The following is an 18,287-nucleotide window of genomic DNA, read 5'->3' as shown; positions in this document are numbered from 1 at the left end:
CTTAGTATTTTAAATGTAATGACAGAATGAGTCCTCGCATATCACTAGCTTGTGAGAGAGCTATCCTCAGCTACTTAAGTGGTATGTGTGTACTAAAACTGTATCTTTATAGTATTTTTTAGTTCTTGAAGTACAAACCAATGCAATATATAAAACCATGCAGCAAAGAGAAGCAAATAAACCTTAGTTTGGAATGCAGTCGGTAGGGGAGCATGGATAGTTAAATTGAATGCTTTTGATGGAAATCAAACATGAATAGGCATATTGAGGATGAACAGTGAAGCACTGTGCTTCTGGACACGCTCAGTCACAGACCGTCGAGTTACCAACAATTAACTCTATTTTCAATTCATTGCATACATTTAGTTTTAGTCTTCAGTTCACCATTTCCAAACTACTACCACTGCTACCAGACAGGAAGAGAGTTGTCACTAGCTGTGTGTTGGCAGAAACAAGTTCAGAAAGCATTTCCTTTGAAGTATGTGTCAGTTGTTTATGCCAGCATATACCTTAGAAACAACAAATAGCAGTATATTGCTCTTACCTTAACATGCCAGAGTCTACTTGGAATAATTGCCTGAAGAGCTCAAATTTAAAAAAAAAAAAAAAAAATACATAGATTGATGTTGGATCCACTTGAGGATAGAGTTCAAGTGTATAGGAGCACCTATAAAATTCTTTCATAGCTTTATAGAACAACAGGTTTAGGGAGTGTGGGCAATAAGGCTTTTTTGTTGATTCTGCGGAGCAAAATACATAGAAGAAAATCCTAAAGTTGTTGCAGGAGATCAGAAGCTGTCATGTTATATGTGTTGGGGTTTTTTTTTTTTTCAATTTGGTATTCTGAATTGTATCAAGCTAGGAGAGGCCATGCAAAACACTGCCAGCAAGTGCCAGGAGTAACAGTGCTTAACTTTCCCAGCACCATTTTCTTGCATTAATTAGACTTCTTGTACTCATCCTCCACAGGATCTCGCCACATTGTACAGAAAAGTTCAGGCTTTGGGTATGCCAGAGAAAAGTCAGAAACAAACTTCACTGGATATAATTAGAAGCCTGAGATCTATCTTCCTGTGTATATCTTACTGAAAGCTGTTGCTGCTGCTCAGACACATTTTTCTGACGTTTTGGACACATGGCTAAATGAAATTTCTTGAGAACTTGCAGGAAGGAAGGAAGGGTTTAGGTAATTGTAGTGCCCGGGGAAGGCCACTAGAAGGAGCCAGTGGACAAGAGTAATGCACAAAACAAGCTCAGCTCTTTATTTCTGTTTTAGAAATGCACCCGTATTTTGAAATCAGCGACATCCTGCAGTCACCCTTTCTTTGGTTACAGGATGTTAATAAGCTTTGACATCCAGCACGCTAATACATAAATAGGTATCTGTTGCATGTTTACTTTTTTGGAATATGGTGGCAGTTCTGTAAAACTGGAAGATGTTAATCAGCTGTGAAATAATCATATATTGTTGGTGCATGCTTTGTCAGTTTGCTGCCTTTTTAAGGAAAATCCTACCAATAGGGCTAGAACAACAGGTTTAATGGAATTTTTTTACTTCTTCAAGAAAGAAGATTACCTTAGCAGTTCAAATATGAATATCCTCTCATTGCAGCTAGGGCAACTATTCTTAAGCCTCTCTGCTGAAGAGCCTACTAACATGAAACAGTTATGGTCAATAGATAGGAGCTGGACAATTAACTATGGGCACACACAAACAGCCATAGAAAGAAACAGGCATGGGTTTATTTAACGGTCTCCCTTTCCTCAATTTCAATATTGATGCTTGCTCAATCCATTAAACTTAGAATTTAAGTTGCAAATGCTAATTGTTCTGGGAGGTGAAAGATTAACTTCAATATTACTGTACAGCTGCTGTAATTGCAGTAGAGGCAAAGGAGAGCCAGTTGGCTGGTTGATGATTGAATGCTGTTCTTTAAGAGCTGCTACCCTATTTCAACCAGTCGTTATACTAGACAGAATGTAGACGCTACTGAGGGTAAGAGGTATTTATGTGTCCTTACATTAGGTTGTTTCTTTGCATTTTTTAAGTAATACCTCTTTGTTTTAACATACAAAGCAGATGCTCAGTCCTGTACTATCTAAAGGAGTGCTCTAATCTTTCTTTCCTATGTTTCTGTAATCATACATTCAATAGTACATTCTGTGTGTCAGCCCTTTTCATAAGGGGAACATTTTCTGCCTTGTACTAGTATAATTGTAAATCTGGTACATCTATACTTTACCTGGGACTTTGATAATATGACTAAGAAAGCATCTAAGAGCCCATCTATGCTACAGACTGTAATTCTTTGGAAGCTATTCTTAATAATACAGGATTGAAGTAAGTACATGTTACAGCCATTGGCTCCAACCTTTTTTTTAAAAAAAAAAATTAATTACTCCTCAGTCCCATAAAAAGGATGTTTCAAATGCTTCCACCTCCAGCGGTTTTCACAAGTAGTTGACACTGGCTGATGTGGCCTAGGTCAGGCCTGGCCCCTTGCTCAGGCAGTGAGGGAACGGACTCCCAGCTCCGCTGGAGCAGTTGAGCAAACCAATTATCTGACAGATACTTTTCCCTGCCTGCTGGGAATAAACATTATTTTCTCACCCAGACCCAGGCTGGGGACCAGGGCACTCTTGGTTTGTATTTCTTTCTGTCTGGGGCTTGTCCTTTAAAATGCTTTGAATTGCCTCAGCTAAGGCCAGGGACGGAGGTTCAGCAAGCTGCCCCTTCAAGAAAGAGAGAGGGACGCTTAAATGCTGTCAAGTAACTTCACGAGCTTCTCAAAATATTCCTGTTTTGCACATTTTTACAATAGCCTAGGAAGATGATGTGTGTGTTTCCCCACGACAGGCAGAGTTTTCCCTCTGCAGAAGGGTTATGTTTCCCTCTGTTTGTAGGTACGGCTGTACCTGCCAGCCGGGCTGCTTCTGTTCTCTTCCCCGTCTTCCTCACGGCCTCCGGTTGCTGCCGGGAGAGAAACCAGGGAGGCGGGTCGTGGCTTACGACGCTGCCAGCCCCGGCGGGGCACTCCACTCCTCTGGGCGCGGAGGGGGACCGGGCGGCGGCCCAGCAGGCCGCGGCGGGCTCCAAGCGCCGCCCCGACGGGCGGTGTGACGGGCGGTGCCGCCCGGCTGCTCGCCTCCCTGGGCCGCGGCGGGCCTGCTGCCGCCCTCCCCCGGCGCCGCGGCGGGCGGGAGGATGGAGCAGGGGCTGTCCGCCATCACCCTCTACTGCGCGCCCGCCGCCGGCCCCGCGGCTGCCGCCTGCGCCATGGAGCCTGAGCAGGTGAGCGGGGCCGGGGCCGACGGAGCGGCCTCTTCCCCCGTCCCTCCCGGCCGGGCCACCCGGCAGCGGGGCCCGGGAGGAGACTGCTTCCGGAGAAGGGCGAGGCCCCTCGGGCCGCGGTGGGGCGGGCGGCGGCGCTGGGGTCCGGCCGGGGCGTGGGTGGCGGCGGCGGTGGCGGCCTGAACCCCCCGGGCGGTGTGTGGGAGCTGGGGGAAGCCCCTGGCGCTGGTCGGTTCTCCGCTGTGTGTGGGGAGGTGGTGGGAGATCAGTCTGTCTGTCCTTCCAGCGCTCTGTAATTACAGTCAGCACGGCAGACACGCGTGTCTCCGGTGTCTGCTGTTCACCGGCAGATAATGCCTCTTACAAACGAGCCTGATTAATAATAAACCTGATTAATTGCATTGAGACAGGTTTCCGCTTCCCTCCGCGCTGTCAAGTTGGCGAAGGCGCTGGAGATGGTCAGGGACACCGGCTCTTAATGACGGTGTAGCCTGGCGAGCTTTCCCACCCCATCCACAGATGTCCCTGCCAGTGGCCTCGGCTTCGCGCTGAATGCTTTATGCACTGCACCTTCCCTCGTTATGTGCCTTTCCACAGCTTCTTGTTCTGAGGGTCTTTTCTTACAGTTGTCCTCTCACTGTGTTATTTGGTTGTCTTCTGTTCCAGAAAGACTCGTGGTGTTTAATTTCAGTTGAAACACAAGGGTGAAAAGCAATACAAAAAAAAAAAAAAACAAAAACCCCACCAAAACAAACAACCCTCCCAAAAAACCCTAGTCAAAAAAAAGTAACACAAATTAAATCAGTAAGGCAGGCAAGATAGCATGAATAGAAATATTTCTCATTTACTGTTACCAGCCTCCTAGTAACTAGAACTATCAGGTCAGTAGATCTGTGCAAATTGAGTTACTCATCTTTCTGAGAGCGGACATCACAAACTTTGGCATTTTGGGTCATAAGCTCTTGTAAAGATACCCAAGTCCAACAGATTAAAAGATGCCAAAGTGAAGAGTCTGCTCTCCCTATTACTTTTAGCTTTTCTTCTTCCTCTCCTCGATGAAACTTTATGTTATTGCATCACCTAATATTTGTTGTGTGAGCTCTCCTAGCTCACCTGCAGGTGTCCTGGCACACCTCATCCTTAATTGTAGTTTATTTATTTTGGCATTTTGGTTGTGGACTGAAATGCCATTGTGCTGGGTATTGTACCAACACTGTCAAAATGTTGCGTTGCTTGCTCTCTGTTTCTGGCCAAAGGGTGAGATAAGAGGGCAGGTGTAAAGAGAGTAAACAAGGAGCAGCAGCTTCACATGACAGGCAAGGTTTTGGTGGGTGCCATAAACCCAAGAAAAATTCCAAGAGGGCATCTAAAAGCAAAAGGAAGTTGCTTTACAGTGTTCACCGAATACCTTTAGAGCGTTAGCTAGCGTGACGAAAGCACAAGGGTGACTGGCCTTTGTGTCTGATAGTTGCTGCAATAGGAGCCAAAGTAAATACTTTTATGGCATGAGGTTAAGAGAAATGCTGAGTCTTTCAAGACCCATATGATGTGTTGGAGAGGTTTGAGCCGTGCACTAGAAGAATGATGTTTGTAACAACTTCTTGAATTGCAAAAGAAGATGGAATTTGTAAAGGAAGATCAAAAGTGTAAAGCCTCAAACAGGAGATACTGTAACATTTGAGCTATAAAGTGAGCCTAGCTGACAATTGTAGAATAGATCTGCATTGCCACAGTTTTGGAAAGGTAAATAAAATTTACCAATGCTGAACTTTCCGCTTGCAGCTTGGAGAGTTAGCTTTTATTGATGTTGTGCATGTAAAAATTAAAAAGGACAAATGTTACCGTGATGACTAAAACTGCATCCAGGTTTGTTGTCTAGGTGATAACCAAAGCAACAGCTGATATATATTATTTTATTTAATAATTTAGGATTCCAAACCAGTTTACTAAGGGAACCAGATTCATCATTCCTTGATGAATTCTTACTGTCTTGAACAACTGCATTTATCTGAAACTTTGTACCAGTACCAGCTACACGGAGCTGCTTAATGTAGGTAGTGTAAGTGGAGATGGGTGTGCAGGGAATTAAAACCTGCTTTTTTTCAACTTTAAATAGTAACTACAATTTTTTCTAAGTTAAAATATTTGAAGCATTTGAGTTAAATGAGCCAAAATCAGATGAAGAGACTGTGCCTTCAGAGGAACTTCAGGGAGAGGCTCATGTTGCTTACTGTTATTAATCACAGTAATATTTGTGATGCTGTGTTGCAAGAAATAGTGCTCTTCAGCACTGTAACTAAACGTGAAAAATGGCATCATTGTACAATGCCCATAAAGGAGACTGAAATGTTCATAAAAGGCTGATTCTGTGGTGCTCTTTGCTCCAAAAAGTACACAACTGAGTCGCAGTAAGTGGTGCCTGCTTTTATAGCAGCAGTAAGGAGTGCTCCCTGTGCTTAGGTTGCTTTGCTGTTTTCAGCATTTGTATTTTTGTAGCTTTGCTCTTCTGCTCCTGCTCTGTTCCCGAGACTGATAGGCAGCAGAGAGAGTGCACTGGGCCCTAGTCAGTTTTGTCTTTCTACATGAAAACGTATTCTGCATGAAAACGTAATGCCATTTCAGCTGAATTGCCCCATTGAAAACTTGCCCCTTCATTCTGCTCTGCTCCTCCAGGAAAATGCCCGAAATGCTAGGGGAAACTGAAATGACTTGCAGTTTTGAGAAGCGGTGGTACAAGGCCTGGGAGAGACGATGAATGTGTGTGCTCCGTCTCCACACTGTGGAGCTCAGCACGTGATCTTTACCTTCCCTCCCTCTGCTCTACCAGCATGAGAAAAAATCAGTGCCCGGAATGAAGGAAGCCGTTTTGCTCCCCATGGCCCCCTCCTGCCCCTCTCTACTGTGCCCACGGGCTTTCCCAGCTGACTGAGCCTGTTTGTGTTGTAAAGCTAAGCATAAGAGACAGGAATGGTGATGCTGTGCTTGCAACGATTAAGATATGTCTTACAACGATGTGATAAATAGGTATTTTTATTCATAACTTTGATTTGTGACGCGTAGAGACTGTTAAGGTTGCACAGACAAGAAGTCGAAAATTGGAACGTGCCCATTTAATGCAACCTGAATTCTGTGTACACGTACACGTCTCATTCCTTACAATATGGCTATAAATTGCATAAGCTTGTGCATTTTTAAAAACCTTCGTGGTCTGTTAAAAACATGTGGCTGGCATTTCCTAACTTCTGTGTCCTTCTCTGCATGGCAGAAGTGTTTTCAAAACAGTTGTATGCATTTGATGCAGTAATATCTAAAAGCCCTACCAAGGTGAAGGCTCTGTTTTGATAGACACGATACAAAACCTTACTAAAATTCTCAGGCCACAGGAGTTACTAACCTAAAGAATTATCGATTGGCCTTTGAACTGGAAGGATATTTTTTAATGCTTGTGACCCAAAGACTGCACTGTAGTATTCAGCTGCTGGAAGAACAAAACCAAACATTGTACTTCTCTTTTTATATGTCCTTAGCCAGAAAACTAAGTGTTGTTCTTTTAGCATGGTCCCTTATACTAATCGTGATTAGTACATTGTGATTGCTCATGAAGCCCACAGAGACAGATTCCTTGGTGCATCTTTTTAAAGCTTGAGCCTTACACTTTTTAAACCTTTTAAAGCTTAGTTACCCTTCATTCAGTTCTCTTTTGCACTAGAGGTGCCTAAGCTTGCTAAGAAGTGGTTACAGCCTGGGAACTACTTGATTAATTTCCCTAGATATTCATTCTGAAACCAACGATACTTTTAAATATTAACACTTATGTGCTCATCAAATTAATTTAAAGAAACGTGTCCTGCTAAGAAACTCCTACATAACACAGTGCTTTTTCAGAATAGATGTTTTTAATACCACCTGTCTATGCTGAAGTGAAGGCGCTTACCTTTTTGTTATTTTTAGCAAAGAGATTGGTTTTTATGTATCTGCAAACAATAATGTTTCAGTCTTATCTTTCACCTACAGCCAAGCTCTTGCAAAAGGCCATTGTATATGCTAATCAATCTAAAATATTTTAAATATCTCATGAAGTGTTTTAAGGGAGAACTTTTCCAGTTCCAGAAGCATATCGTTGAGATAATGATATTTATTTTTTTATTCTTTATAGCAACTTGCAAATGGAGATAGAGGCTTTGAGAATGTGGAGCTGGGTGTCATAGGAAAGAAAAAGAAAATTCCAAGGAGGGTTATTCATTTTGCAAGTGGAGAAACAATGGAAGAATATAGCACAGATGAAGAGGAAGATGAACAAGAGAAAAAAGACCTGTTGCCGCCTGTAGATCCTGTAAGTATTTTACTTGATAAATTGCTATTTCTAGTTTACTGGGTAACTACCCACATTTTATACTTTAATTTCTGTGTCACAGATCTGATTTAGTATTTAGTATTAAAGATTCCCTTAATTTGATTGGCTCTAAGCACTGAGAAATCTGTGAGAAGTATTCCTGAGAAGTTTTATCCTGGAGTCCTCCACTAAAGTAGCCCTATTAATTAGAAATGGGTTCTTCACGGTTCTAGTCTGTCCTCTCCAGCATTTCCCCCTCTAATAATATTTGCTTGGTGTCTCCTTGATTCGTACTGTTGTTTTAAAAAATGTGCAGGGAAGGTATCTGTTTCCTTATGTTGGGTGACAGTGGAGAGTTGAACCTATAATTTAGTGTTACCATACCAACAATTTGATATAATTTAAAGAGTATAGAAGGGAAAGAAACAGATGACTTGCAGAAACAAAGGAAAACTAGTGTAATACATGATATATGAAAAACAGGTTTTAAAGGACCTGCCTAGTCCATGTATGTAAAGTTCATCTCTGTTGTAAGCTGTTAAGATGTTGCTCGACCTGTGAATGGAGTCTTCATTTATTGGTCCAAGTTCAAGTGGAGTTTCAACAATTAAAGCTGTCTCCCATAGCGTGTGCTGTAGCTGCTAAAATACATTTTCCTTTTTGCCAATGATTCTGGATCAATACTTAAGGGTAAAATGAAATATATCATCTGTTTTATTCTGTTGGCATGTCTGACAATCTATTTTGTAGTGATAGTGTATTTGCAAAGCTTGCAGATGTGCGTGCCAGCACTGGCGGCAGCACCTCCCGGCCCTCTGGCAGTCAGTCCCAGAGAAGATCCGCATCCATCTCTTCATCCCTCCACATCCCCAGTCTCATGTTTCTTTTATGAACTGGTGTCCCAGCCACGTCTTTTCTCTACCGTCCTACGACAATCCTTATTCCATAAAGTGGGTCTACAGTCCTATTCCCTGCTTGCTGGCAGGGCTCCCTTCCTGCTCCTCTCTGGGCTTGGTTGCCCGTTTTGGGCTAGAGCTGGAGACTCTGAAATTGGCCAGAACCTTCCTGGCATGCTGGAGTGTGGTCAAGTGGCCAAGAGCCGCTGTGTTGTGCAGCAGGTAGTCCTGCCTGGTGGCACAGTGGAGGCAGATGCAGGTGTAGAGCTGCTTGTTCCCATGCTTCAGGTAAGAGTCTCTGCATGCATGGAAACCGGCGCTCTGTGTTCCACTTGACGTTGCTGTTGAAATGGCTTCTGCATCACCGTTTGGGAGTCTGTGATTAAGAAACGTTGTGGCTGAAGCTCTCTATTTACTGTACAGTAGCAGGCCCTGTATTTCTTTCCTGGGAGAGCAGGGCTTTGTTGCAGGGACTGCAATGACGACTTTGACTTTCTGCTCATTCTCTTCTGAAGAAGCGGTGAACCATGAGGGGGTTGCTTTGGGAAAGACTGTCAATCAGTTCTTTTCTTCCCCTTTGTAAAACGAGTTTAGCTTGAAGGAAAAAAGAAAATGTTTTGAGGACTGAGCTGCAATGAGACTATGGGAATTCAGCTTGGATTGGTGTTCCTAGTGATTCACAGGTGAAGCTGCTGCATTTCGGCTTGGATGGATTGATGGCACTACTATCTCTTTCTTGTTAGGCAGCCCTTGTATACAAGCAAAAGTAACAGCCTGAGAGCAGGTAGGATATCATCAGTATAAAAACACGCATGAAGTTTATAGATTGAAAATAAATGTGCTATACTTACAAACAGTGAGTAGATTTTAGGCTGCCTTGCTGGGTGTTGGATTTTTTTCCTCTGTAAGGATCTACTCAAAGAAATGCAAGAACTGTGAAACTTGCTGAGTATTATGGTAACATTCAAGTATATTCAGAGTCAGATCTCTTCCCCACTCTGCAGGTTGTGTCAGATACCCACAAATGCATACTAAGAGATATTTTTTTTCCCCAACTATAATTAGCAGAGGACCAGATCTGTATAGAGATAATACATTTTTTGTGTGCCATTTCCTCTCAGTAGAAGACTCCCACTGTGGTGCAGTGATGGAAGGCTCGGGAGCCTTGACGTACGTGTTGTGAGGCTAGAGATGTGCATGCTGCTGTACAAATGGACACCTAACTAAAGACCTCTCAAACATGCACAACAGCCAGGAATTCTGTGTGATTGTTCTCCTGCTTTCTGATACAGATTTTTTTTCTGAATACCAAAAAAGTATATTGTATGGCACAGTTAAGATTGCTTTATTCTCCTTTTATAGTTTATGAAACCTTAATTTTTATTATGCTTTTTAATAAAAAGACCCTCCAAACCAGAATAGTTTATTGTGGAGCACAGTATGCCTTATTATGCATTGCTTTTTACCTTGACAGAATAAGACCAAGGGTTGCCATTAAGAGAAGTTTACCTTATCTGCTGCGTGCTTCGTGTATCCCAGCTGAGCCAGTCAATTGAAGAAATGTTAGTCCAAGCTGAGCTTTGATGTTTTAGCCAACAGCTGCCTTAAAAATGTTTTTATTGTAGAATTTCTATAAAAGCAATTAAATAGTCAGTTTGCTGAGACCAGCATGTCTAAAACTTGTTATCTCAGTTGGGATACAAAAAAGTATGTTGCAAGTAATAGCTGTTTCTGGTCCAATTTATTTTTAGAAAAAGTACATTTAATATTTTGAATAGAAACTTTGCATCATGAAATTTCAAAGCTCAGCTGGTATTGGCATCCTGGCAGCTTCTGAACAAGTTTAAGGGAAACAAATATTTTGCCGTGTTGTAAAGAAACGCCTTCAGTAACTACGCTGGTTTAATTGTGTTTCAGACCTAAGCAGACAATGACAATGTCTTTCTTACAAAGCAAAATAACATGTATATATCCTGGTAATATGATAACCAAAGCAGTCGGTGTGATGTACTGCTGCCACTCATAAGAAAACAAATTCTCAACAAGAACTGGGGCTTAAATTTTGCTTTAAAACAACAATTCTGATACTTCTATAGGTCAGCATTCAGTTCATTAACATTCTTGGACTGAAGTGTCCATTCTGTTGGGTTTTGATTTGTGGGTGGTTTGTTGGTTTTTTTAAGAGTGAATTGAATCCAGAACACAGGGTATGCCTAATAAATTTTTCTCTGAAATTTTTTAGATAATAGCATTCAGTTTTATCTGAATGTTCTCAGGTTAAAATTTAAATGCTTTAATAACATAAATGCTTTAATTTTCACTGAATCTTCTATTCTGTCCTAAAATTAGGTGCTTACACTTTATATGTAAATCTCATTTTGCTTCTGTCCACAAAAACTTTATTTTATAGTAATTAAATGTCTCTAACCTGTTCTAGAAGATAATCTTTCTGTTTATCCCTGGAGGGCTGCTTGCTGTAAGCTCTTTGTTGCATTCACTTATGACATGAGTAGGCAGAAGGTGGAGCATGATACTTTGCAGAGCAATGGTAAGCAATATAACTGTTGGTGATAACCTTAGAATTTATCCTGAGAACGTCTCTGTGACCGAGCTCCAGAAGAGATTTAATTATATTAACCTTGAGTGATTAGAAAAATTGAAACACATTCTTTCGGCAAGATTACCTTGATATCCTGTAGCTGAAAGGAGCTTAACTTCACATAGCAGAAAGTCCTCTCTTGAGGACTGTCGAACTCTGATTTTCTTTTATGAATATGGGGATCAGGGAGGAAAATAGTCAATGACCAAATAATAGCTGCTCATAATATGATAGAAGTTTTTTGATGGAGGATGGTATGTGTGGCATACACTGAAGGACCCATTATAACAATGACCAGTCAGTAATTAAACTAATTTAAAATATATTTTGGCACAGTAAACAATGGAAAAGTATCTATTTGGTGGTATAGCTAGACTCTCAAATACATGATTTGTTTTTTCTTAATAAATAATTCTTTTTCGCTCTTTTCTCTGGCAAAAAACCCCAACCCTCTGTTCTTTGGGAAGTTCAAGTGTTAATTAGGGACTGAAACCTGGCAAAAAGAAATGCAGAGGTGGATTGTTTGTATGGAGGAACACGGTGCACTCAGAAGTTCAAGGCAGCATGTGTGTGTTCCCTTCAGCAGCCCCATATTAGGAAACAAAATCATGTTCTGTTGTTGAATCAGATAAACCCTCTTGGGTTTATCGATGGTTGGATCCACTATGTTCATTCCTACTTAAAATGCAGCACTTGAATTCAAATTGTACATTAAGAATTTTTGTAATTTAAAAACCATAACCTTGTCATAACCATTATGTTTTCCATTTAAAACAACGAAATAAAGTCAGGATAGTTGAATAGTATAATGAAGCATTGTAGAAGCATATACTAAAGAGACTGATGGTAGGAGAAATAATGTCCCCTTGTAATAAATCAGCGTTCTGTGTTTCATACTGCTGCCCCTTGTTTCCAGTCAAGAAAGACGGTATTACTGTGCCCTTGTGTTGATTAAAGACTGAACATTAAGGCTTCTCTGGCCAAAGGAGGTTGACATGCAGTATCTGGGTATGTGGTTCTTACTGATGAAGCCCCAAGCTGGGTACCATTTTCCAGTATCACTCAATGCATTAAAGCTGCTTCACGGAGTAGGGTTGCTAACAGCCCTGTTCGCATCACCCGAACGGTTCTGGTTTTCTCCAGTACCTCTCTTCTCACCTCACCTTCACCATTCCTCCTCCAAGGTGCTCTGGGAAACTGCCTGAACTTACCCTGGGGAAGTAAGGGGACGGGAAAAGGAAGATGTGTTCCCTTGTTCCTGCTTGTTCTTGGTTGTTTACTTTCCAAGACACCTCCTTTTTCCTGTTGAATTTGTGTGAAGTAGCCTCTCTCATGGTTTTATATTGCTTTTTGAGACATTTGAAAGAATGCTCATTTTTTAAATTGAGGGGACTGGCAAAGCCTTGCCTGGCGGGGGTGAAGAAGTGTCTGAATGGACTTGGGATGCATTTTGTCAGAAAGCAGAGGTTTCCCTGAAGTTGAACTTAGAAGTGCTCATAACATACCAAACTGGCTTTTAATTGTGGTGGGGGAACAGTACAAATAGGCAGAACCTCTGTGTCTGCCGAGCCTCAGATGTTCCCTGTGCTTGTGTTACCACAAGAATATTCTGTATCTGAGTTAGTCATGTCATGTTGAAGTTCAGCTTCTCTTTTCATCCCTAAATGTTAAGGGGGCTCTTACAGCTTCTTGCTTAGGGCTGCACAGCAGGCCCTTGTTTGTCCTGCACGCTGTGTGAATGCTTCTTAACCCCGTCACCTCGTTATGAAGGATTGTGCAGAGCCTCGTCCATGCCATTATTTGCACCTGTGGCAACAAGCTTTTCCAATACTTTTCTTGACTGCTTCAACCGAACAAACTCCGAAATGATTGTCGTTAGCCTGTCTGCCAACTGAGCACGTAATCAACACGCTGGAGGTGCTTTTGTGCAAGCAGGATAGCAGCTGGTTTTGCTTACACTTTTAACTTGGCAGGACATTTTCCATACCCACTGCCAAAGATATATAGCATCTGGATTTTTTCAGCCTGCCCAACTTGAGTTTCTGGCTTGACAGACGATTTCTTGCTGCACTGATTTGTAGAGGCTATGCTTGGAAAGCACTGAAGTCTAGTAGCTTGGGTATGCGCATGCTGAGGCTATCCCAGCTAGTCTCTGTAGCTGTATTATTTATAATAATATTGGTTGTCCTGTACAGATACCTATTAAATAGTAACCAAAAGCTTTTAGCAACAAGTTAGAAATGCATATGTGAGTGGAGCTAATGGGTTTCATTTAATAAAAGCAGATGTTATAATTGCTATTATACCTCTATAGCCATTTTTATTGGGGGGAAATGCATAACAAAGAGCTTGCCTGAATACAACAGACTGTTAACTATAAATATGTTTTAGTTCCCTGTGACATTTGAGTTTGCCTTTTCACAAAAGCGAAAGCCTACAGCTTTTTCTTATGAGATTGGAATCTACTTTTCTCCTCCTTTTTATTACATGGCTTGTTGTTTGTTTTATTTTATTTTTTTAAAGAGATACAGCCTCTTTCCTTAGTGAAGAGGATAGTCTATGTATGCCCATTCGTTTCTAAATGTTCCTGAAGTTCCTTTGGGTAAGTCTCTCAGTTTGTCTGGAGACTGCGGTACTTGCTCTGTGGTGGTGAACACACCTTAATCATGCAAAGGGCAACTCTCCCTCCTCTTCTTCCTCGCCTGTCCTTCCTATAGAGCCCGTATCCCTCCATTGCAGCACTCCATTCCTGCGAGCTGTCTACCGCACCTCTGGGATCCCGGCAAGATCCCAGCCCTGCACACAGAGCTCTAATTCCTCGTGTTTGCTCCCCGTGCTGTGTGCCTTAGTGTGCAGGCACTTTGGAGAGGGACCCCACGTGCTGATTCCCCAGAAAGGGTCTGGGGTTTTTTTCCCCATAATGGCACCTTGCAGGTACTTCCTCACCTACATGCAAATGCTTGAGGTGACCTCATCTGCACCCTGTTTTGTTCATTTTGGGTTCTTCATTGTTCACCCCAGGCCCTTTGCTTCTTAGCCCTGTCCATTGCTCCCTCAGAGCTACTCTCCATAGCTCATCATTCCTGGTTTTGTTAGAATCACAGAATAGTTTGGGTTGGAAGGGACCTTTAAAGGTCATCTAGTTCCACCCCCTGCAGTCTTCACCTAGAAGAGCTCAGAGCCCTGTCCATCCTGACCTTGAATGTTTCCAGGGATGGGGCATCTACCACCTCTCTGGGCAACCTCTTGCAGTGTTTCACCACCCTCATTGTAAAAAATGTCTTCCTTATATCTAGTTTGAATCTACCCTCTTTTAGTTTAAAACCATTACCCCTTGTCCTGTCACAACAGGCCCTGCTAAAAAGTTTGTCCCCATCTTTCTTATAAGCCCCATTTAAGTACTGAAAGGCCACAATAAGGTCTCCCTGGAGCCTTCTCTTCTCCAGGCTGAACAACCCCAACTCTCTCAGCCTGTCTTCATAGGAGAGGTGCTCCAGCCCTCCGATCAGCTTCGTGGCCCTCCTCTGGACTCACTCCAGCAGCTCCATGTCTCTCTTATACTGGGGACCCCAGAGCTGGATGCAGTACTCCAGGTGGGGTCTCACCAGAGCGGAGCAGAGGGGCAGATTCACCTCCCTCGACCTGCTGGTCACACCTCTTTTGATGCAGCCCAGGACACGGTTGTCTTTCTGGGCTGCAAGCGCACACTGCCGGCTCATGTCCATCCACCAACACCCCCAAGTCCTTCTCCTCTGGGCTGCTCTCAATCCCTTCATCCCCCAGCCTGTATTGATACTGGGGCTTGCCCTGACCCATGTGCAGGACCTCCTTGCACTTGGCCTTGTTGAAGCTCATGAGGTTCACATGGGCCAATTTCTCAAGCTTGTCCAGGTCCCTCTGGATGGCATCCCATCCCTCAAGTATGTCAGCCGCACCACTCAGCTTGGTGTCATCTACACCTACTTGCTGAGGGTGCACTTTATCCTACTGTCTATGTCATTGATGAAGATATTAAACAGTCCTGGTCCCAACCTGGCCCCCTGAGGGACACCATTTGTCACTGATCTCCATTTGAACATTGAGCCCTTGACCACTACTCTCTGGATGTGACCATCCAACTGATTCCTCATCCACCAAACATTCCACCCATCAAATCCATCTCTCTCCAATTTAGAGAGAAGGATGTGGGGAACCAAGTCAAAGGCCTTACAGAAGTTCAGACAGATGACATCCATAAGGCTTCCCTTGTCCACTGATGCAGTCACTCCATCATAGAGGGTCACTAGGTTGGTCAGGCAGGGCTTGCCACGCTGGCTGTCTCGAATCACCAAGGTGCAATTCCGAATGATAATTCTTATCTGGTTTTAAATACTTGGAAGCAGCCTCTTGCTCAGGGACCACTTTGAAGGTTTGGTTTGCAATTCTCTCATTGTTGTAATGAGGGACTACTTGGTTAACCCACTTCTCATCTTGGCCCAATGGAATTCAGAACATTATGAAAAAGTCTTTCTAGTTATAGGAGTCACCTTGGGACTGAGCTGGACACTTGTCATTTCCCAAGTCTGGGACTGGGAGATAAGAAGCAGTGAAATAAATGTTCTCAGATGTAAACAGCAGTTAGTTATCTTTATAACTTACAATTATACCTTCCTTCATGTATGGCTGTTCAAGACTCATTTTAAAACAAAAATATTTTGGTAGCTGGCAAATAGGCAGCATTGCAGATCTTCTTAATCTATTTGAGCTTTTGCATGTATTAGATATGCGGCAAACACACAGCTATACGTATTCACACTACTCTTGTTCTTACAGACAACGCTCACGTGGGGACCCTACTTGTGGTTTCACATGCTGCGAGTTGCCACGTCAACCTTATCAGGTATTGTTTTATTTAATTCTTTTAGGTAAACGAGTAAGGGAACATTGCAAGTTGCTTTGACAGACTGTAAATTATCTTTGTGAGCTACTGGCCATTTTTTTCCGAAGTATGACTGAACCTGTAATCTGTGACAATATGTACTCTCTTGCCTTGGGCACTTTTTAAAATTTATTTTCAGTCGACAACTCTTGAATGGAAGAACAAACAGAAAATTGCCTTTTGCTGAACACTTCCCCTCCCCCCCCCCCCCCTTTTCTCTACATGGAGATGATTGATAGGGTGGTGTTGGCAAGGGAGTGTATCAGCTTTCTATTAGGTTTTGTAGGGAACCATTTTGTGTGATGTTATCTGAAAAAAAAAGCTGTTTGGAGTAACTAATCTGAGAGGTTTTTTTATGAAGAAGACAAGGAGAAATGTTCCCAAGAACACATCTAGTCTTGTGCTTTACAATGGACTTCTGAGGTTAAAAAACAAACAAAAATAAGACTATTGTCAAGAGTCTTAAACTCACTGCACAGAAATTTATTTGACCTGTGGACCTCATAAAATTTTGTGAAGTTTTAAAAATGCTTGTCCTAGTCTGCATTCTTCCCAAGGTGTAAAGTATCTTTGAGGGTTTTTTTGATAAATATGGTGGAGTTTCTGTCATGGTACACCTAATATGGAATATTTAAAAAAAACACTGGCAGTCTATTCTATTAGCTTATCCTTATTTTTAGAAACACTTTTTCTCTAATGTAATGTACAGTGTAATTCTATTCCTTGTCATATTTGTTCTTCATACACAAAGGTAGCTACTGCTTTCCTGTTTTTCAGAAGTCTTTTTGAAGATTAGTGCTTCCTTCTTCCCATTTCAGTTTTGCCTCATATATTTGTAATTTGAACTGGTCTTTTGCACAGAGCTCTGGATGCCAGGATAAAATAAAAATAAATAAAACTAGTTACTGTAAATATTCTTTGAACCATTCAATCACTAACTTCTAAGCTGGTTTCCCTGAAGATGACTAACTAACTCATCTGCATCCGCAGGGCAGATTTGCAATTTGAAGTGCAATATATTTGATTTTTTGATTGCCTTTACTCAAGGTCCAGTGCTGTAGCCATCATCATGGTAAAGAGACTGAGTGACACAAGCCCCCAGTTCTACATCTGTGCACTACCTGTTCTAGCAAAGTAGCGCTGTATGTAGCCTCCAGCTTGAAACTGGAGACAGCTGAAACCTAAATATTTTATTAATGCATTAGTATGCAACACAGAACATTGTTAAAAATGTTACTGACTTCAAGTATGCATATGTCAGTAAATAACTCTCTAGTTTGCGGGTACCATTAGACTGAAGTGCCAGTACAGTTGGTAGCCATGTATTTTTGTCTAACCTTAATTTTCAGTTAACGTTCAGTTAAAGGCTTATCCTTTAACTGATTCCCTAGCAGAACAAACCTAGATCCAAAGCTGAAAGTAGTTGAATTCAAACAAACACTACCACCATCTAGATTTTCACTGATTTCCATGTTGTTCTCCTTTTGTCCATTTTTGATCTTAAAGAACAATTACTAGTATATTGAGCTAATAATGACATACAAGTAGATTAGCCTGGCAGATTTTGTCTTCTGAGTGAAGCAGGACTATGGAAAACCATTCAGGAAAGGTGCTTAAGAATTTTCTTCTAGATACTAATCGTATGTAAACATCTCTTTATTTTTTAGTCTGTGATTTCCTTGGGGAAAAGATCGCGTCTGTTCTGGGGATAAGCACACCAAAATACCAGTATGCCATCGATGAGTATTACAGAATGAAGAAAGAGGTACACGTGTGAGATACAGTTCTTGCACTCTTTTTCTCTCAACTTGCCTTCCCTGGTATTTTAAGAAATTAAATTTGTATTCCAGCATTAAAATGAAGTTTTAGAACCTCTTGTTTCAGCTTGCCTTCAGACTTCATTTGATGCATGATTGATGCTTGGTTATCCATCAGCCTTTTCTCACCAGCTCATCAGTCTTAGAACCGGCTGGATCTTGACCACTGCTCTGTTTGCTTCTCTTGTACAATGCCTTTTCCAGTCAACAGAGTGAGAGAGGTGGATGGAGCAGGTACTGGACACTGTGAAGAGGCAGCTGCTAGGAATACACTTTTCCCACTCTAAATCTTACTCAACGAAGTGTCAATGGTAACTTGAACATGAGGTTACCACACGTTCTTAACCGTAACTGGAAATGACTGATAGGTAGCCAGTGCTTTATGCAAAAATAACCCCAAAACAACCCCTTAGTAACCTTCATTTGGAAGAG

The 18,287-nt window shown here is 42.0% G+C and overlaps 1 protein-coding gene across 2 annotated transcripts in view; it reads left to right on the top strand.

The window, feature by feature from the left end:
- LOC104629984 (signal recognition particle subunit SRP54) overlaps window positions 1-18,287 on the top strand; it is a 37,243-nt gene that overhangs the window by 16,342 nt on the left and 2,614 nt on the right. Inside the window, exons 1-4 of one of the 2 annotated variants that reach the window (XM_075753997.1) lie at window positions 3,065-3,292; window positions 7,449-7,625; window positions 15,933-15,999; window positions 17,706-17,803. In XM_075753997.1, coding sequence (XP_075610112.1) covers window positions 3,206-3,292; window positions 7,449-7,625; window positions 15,933-15,999; window positions 17,706-17,803 — 429 coding nt within the window. In that variant the 5' untranslated portion in view covers window positions 3,065-3,205. Of the gene's footprint in view, window positions 1-3,064; window positions 3,293-7,448; window positions 7,626-15,932; window positions 16,000-17,705; window positions 17,804-18,287 lie in introns of those variants that run through there. The other variant, XM_075754000.1, reaches the window with a different exon arrangement.

The sequence above is a fragment of the Balearica regulorum genome, chromosome 5 (assembly GCF_011004875.1).
Source record: "Balearica regulorum gibbericeps isolate bBalReg1 chromosome 5, bBalReg1.pri, whole genome shotgun sequence".
NCBI classification, from domain to species: domain Eukaryota; kingdom Metazoa; phylum Chordata; class Aves; order Gruiformes; family Gruidae; genus Balearica; species Balearica regulorum.
Note: the sequence above shows the minus strand (reverse complement) of the source record. Positions and strands in the feature narration are given on the sequence as shown.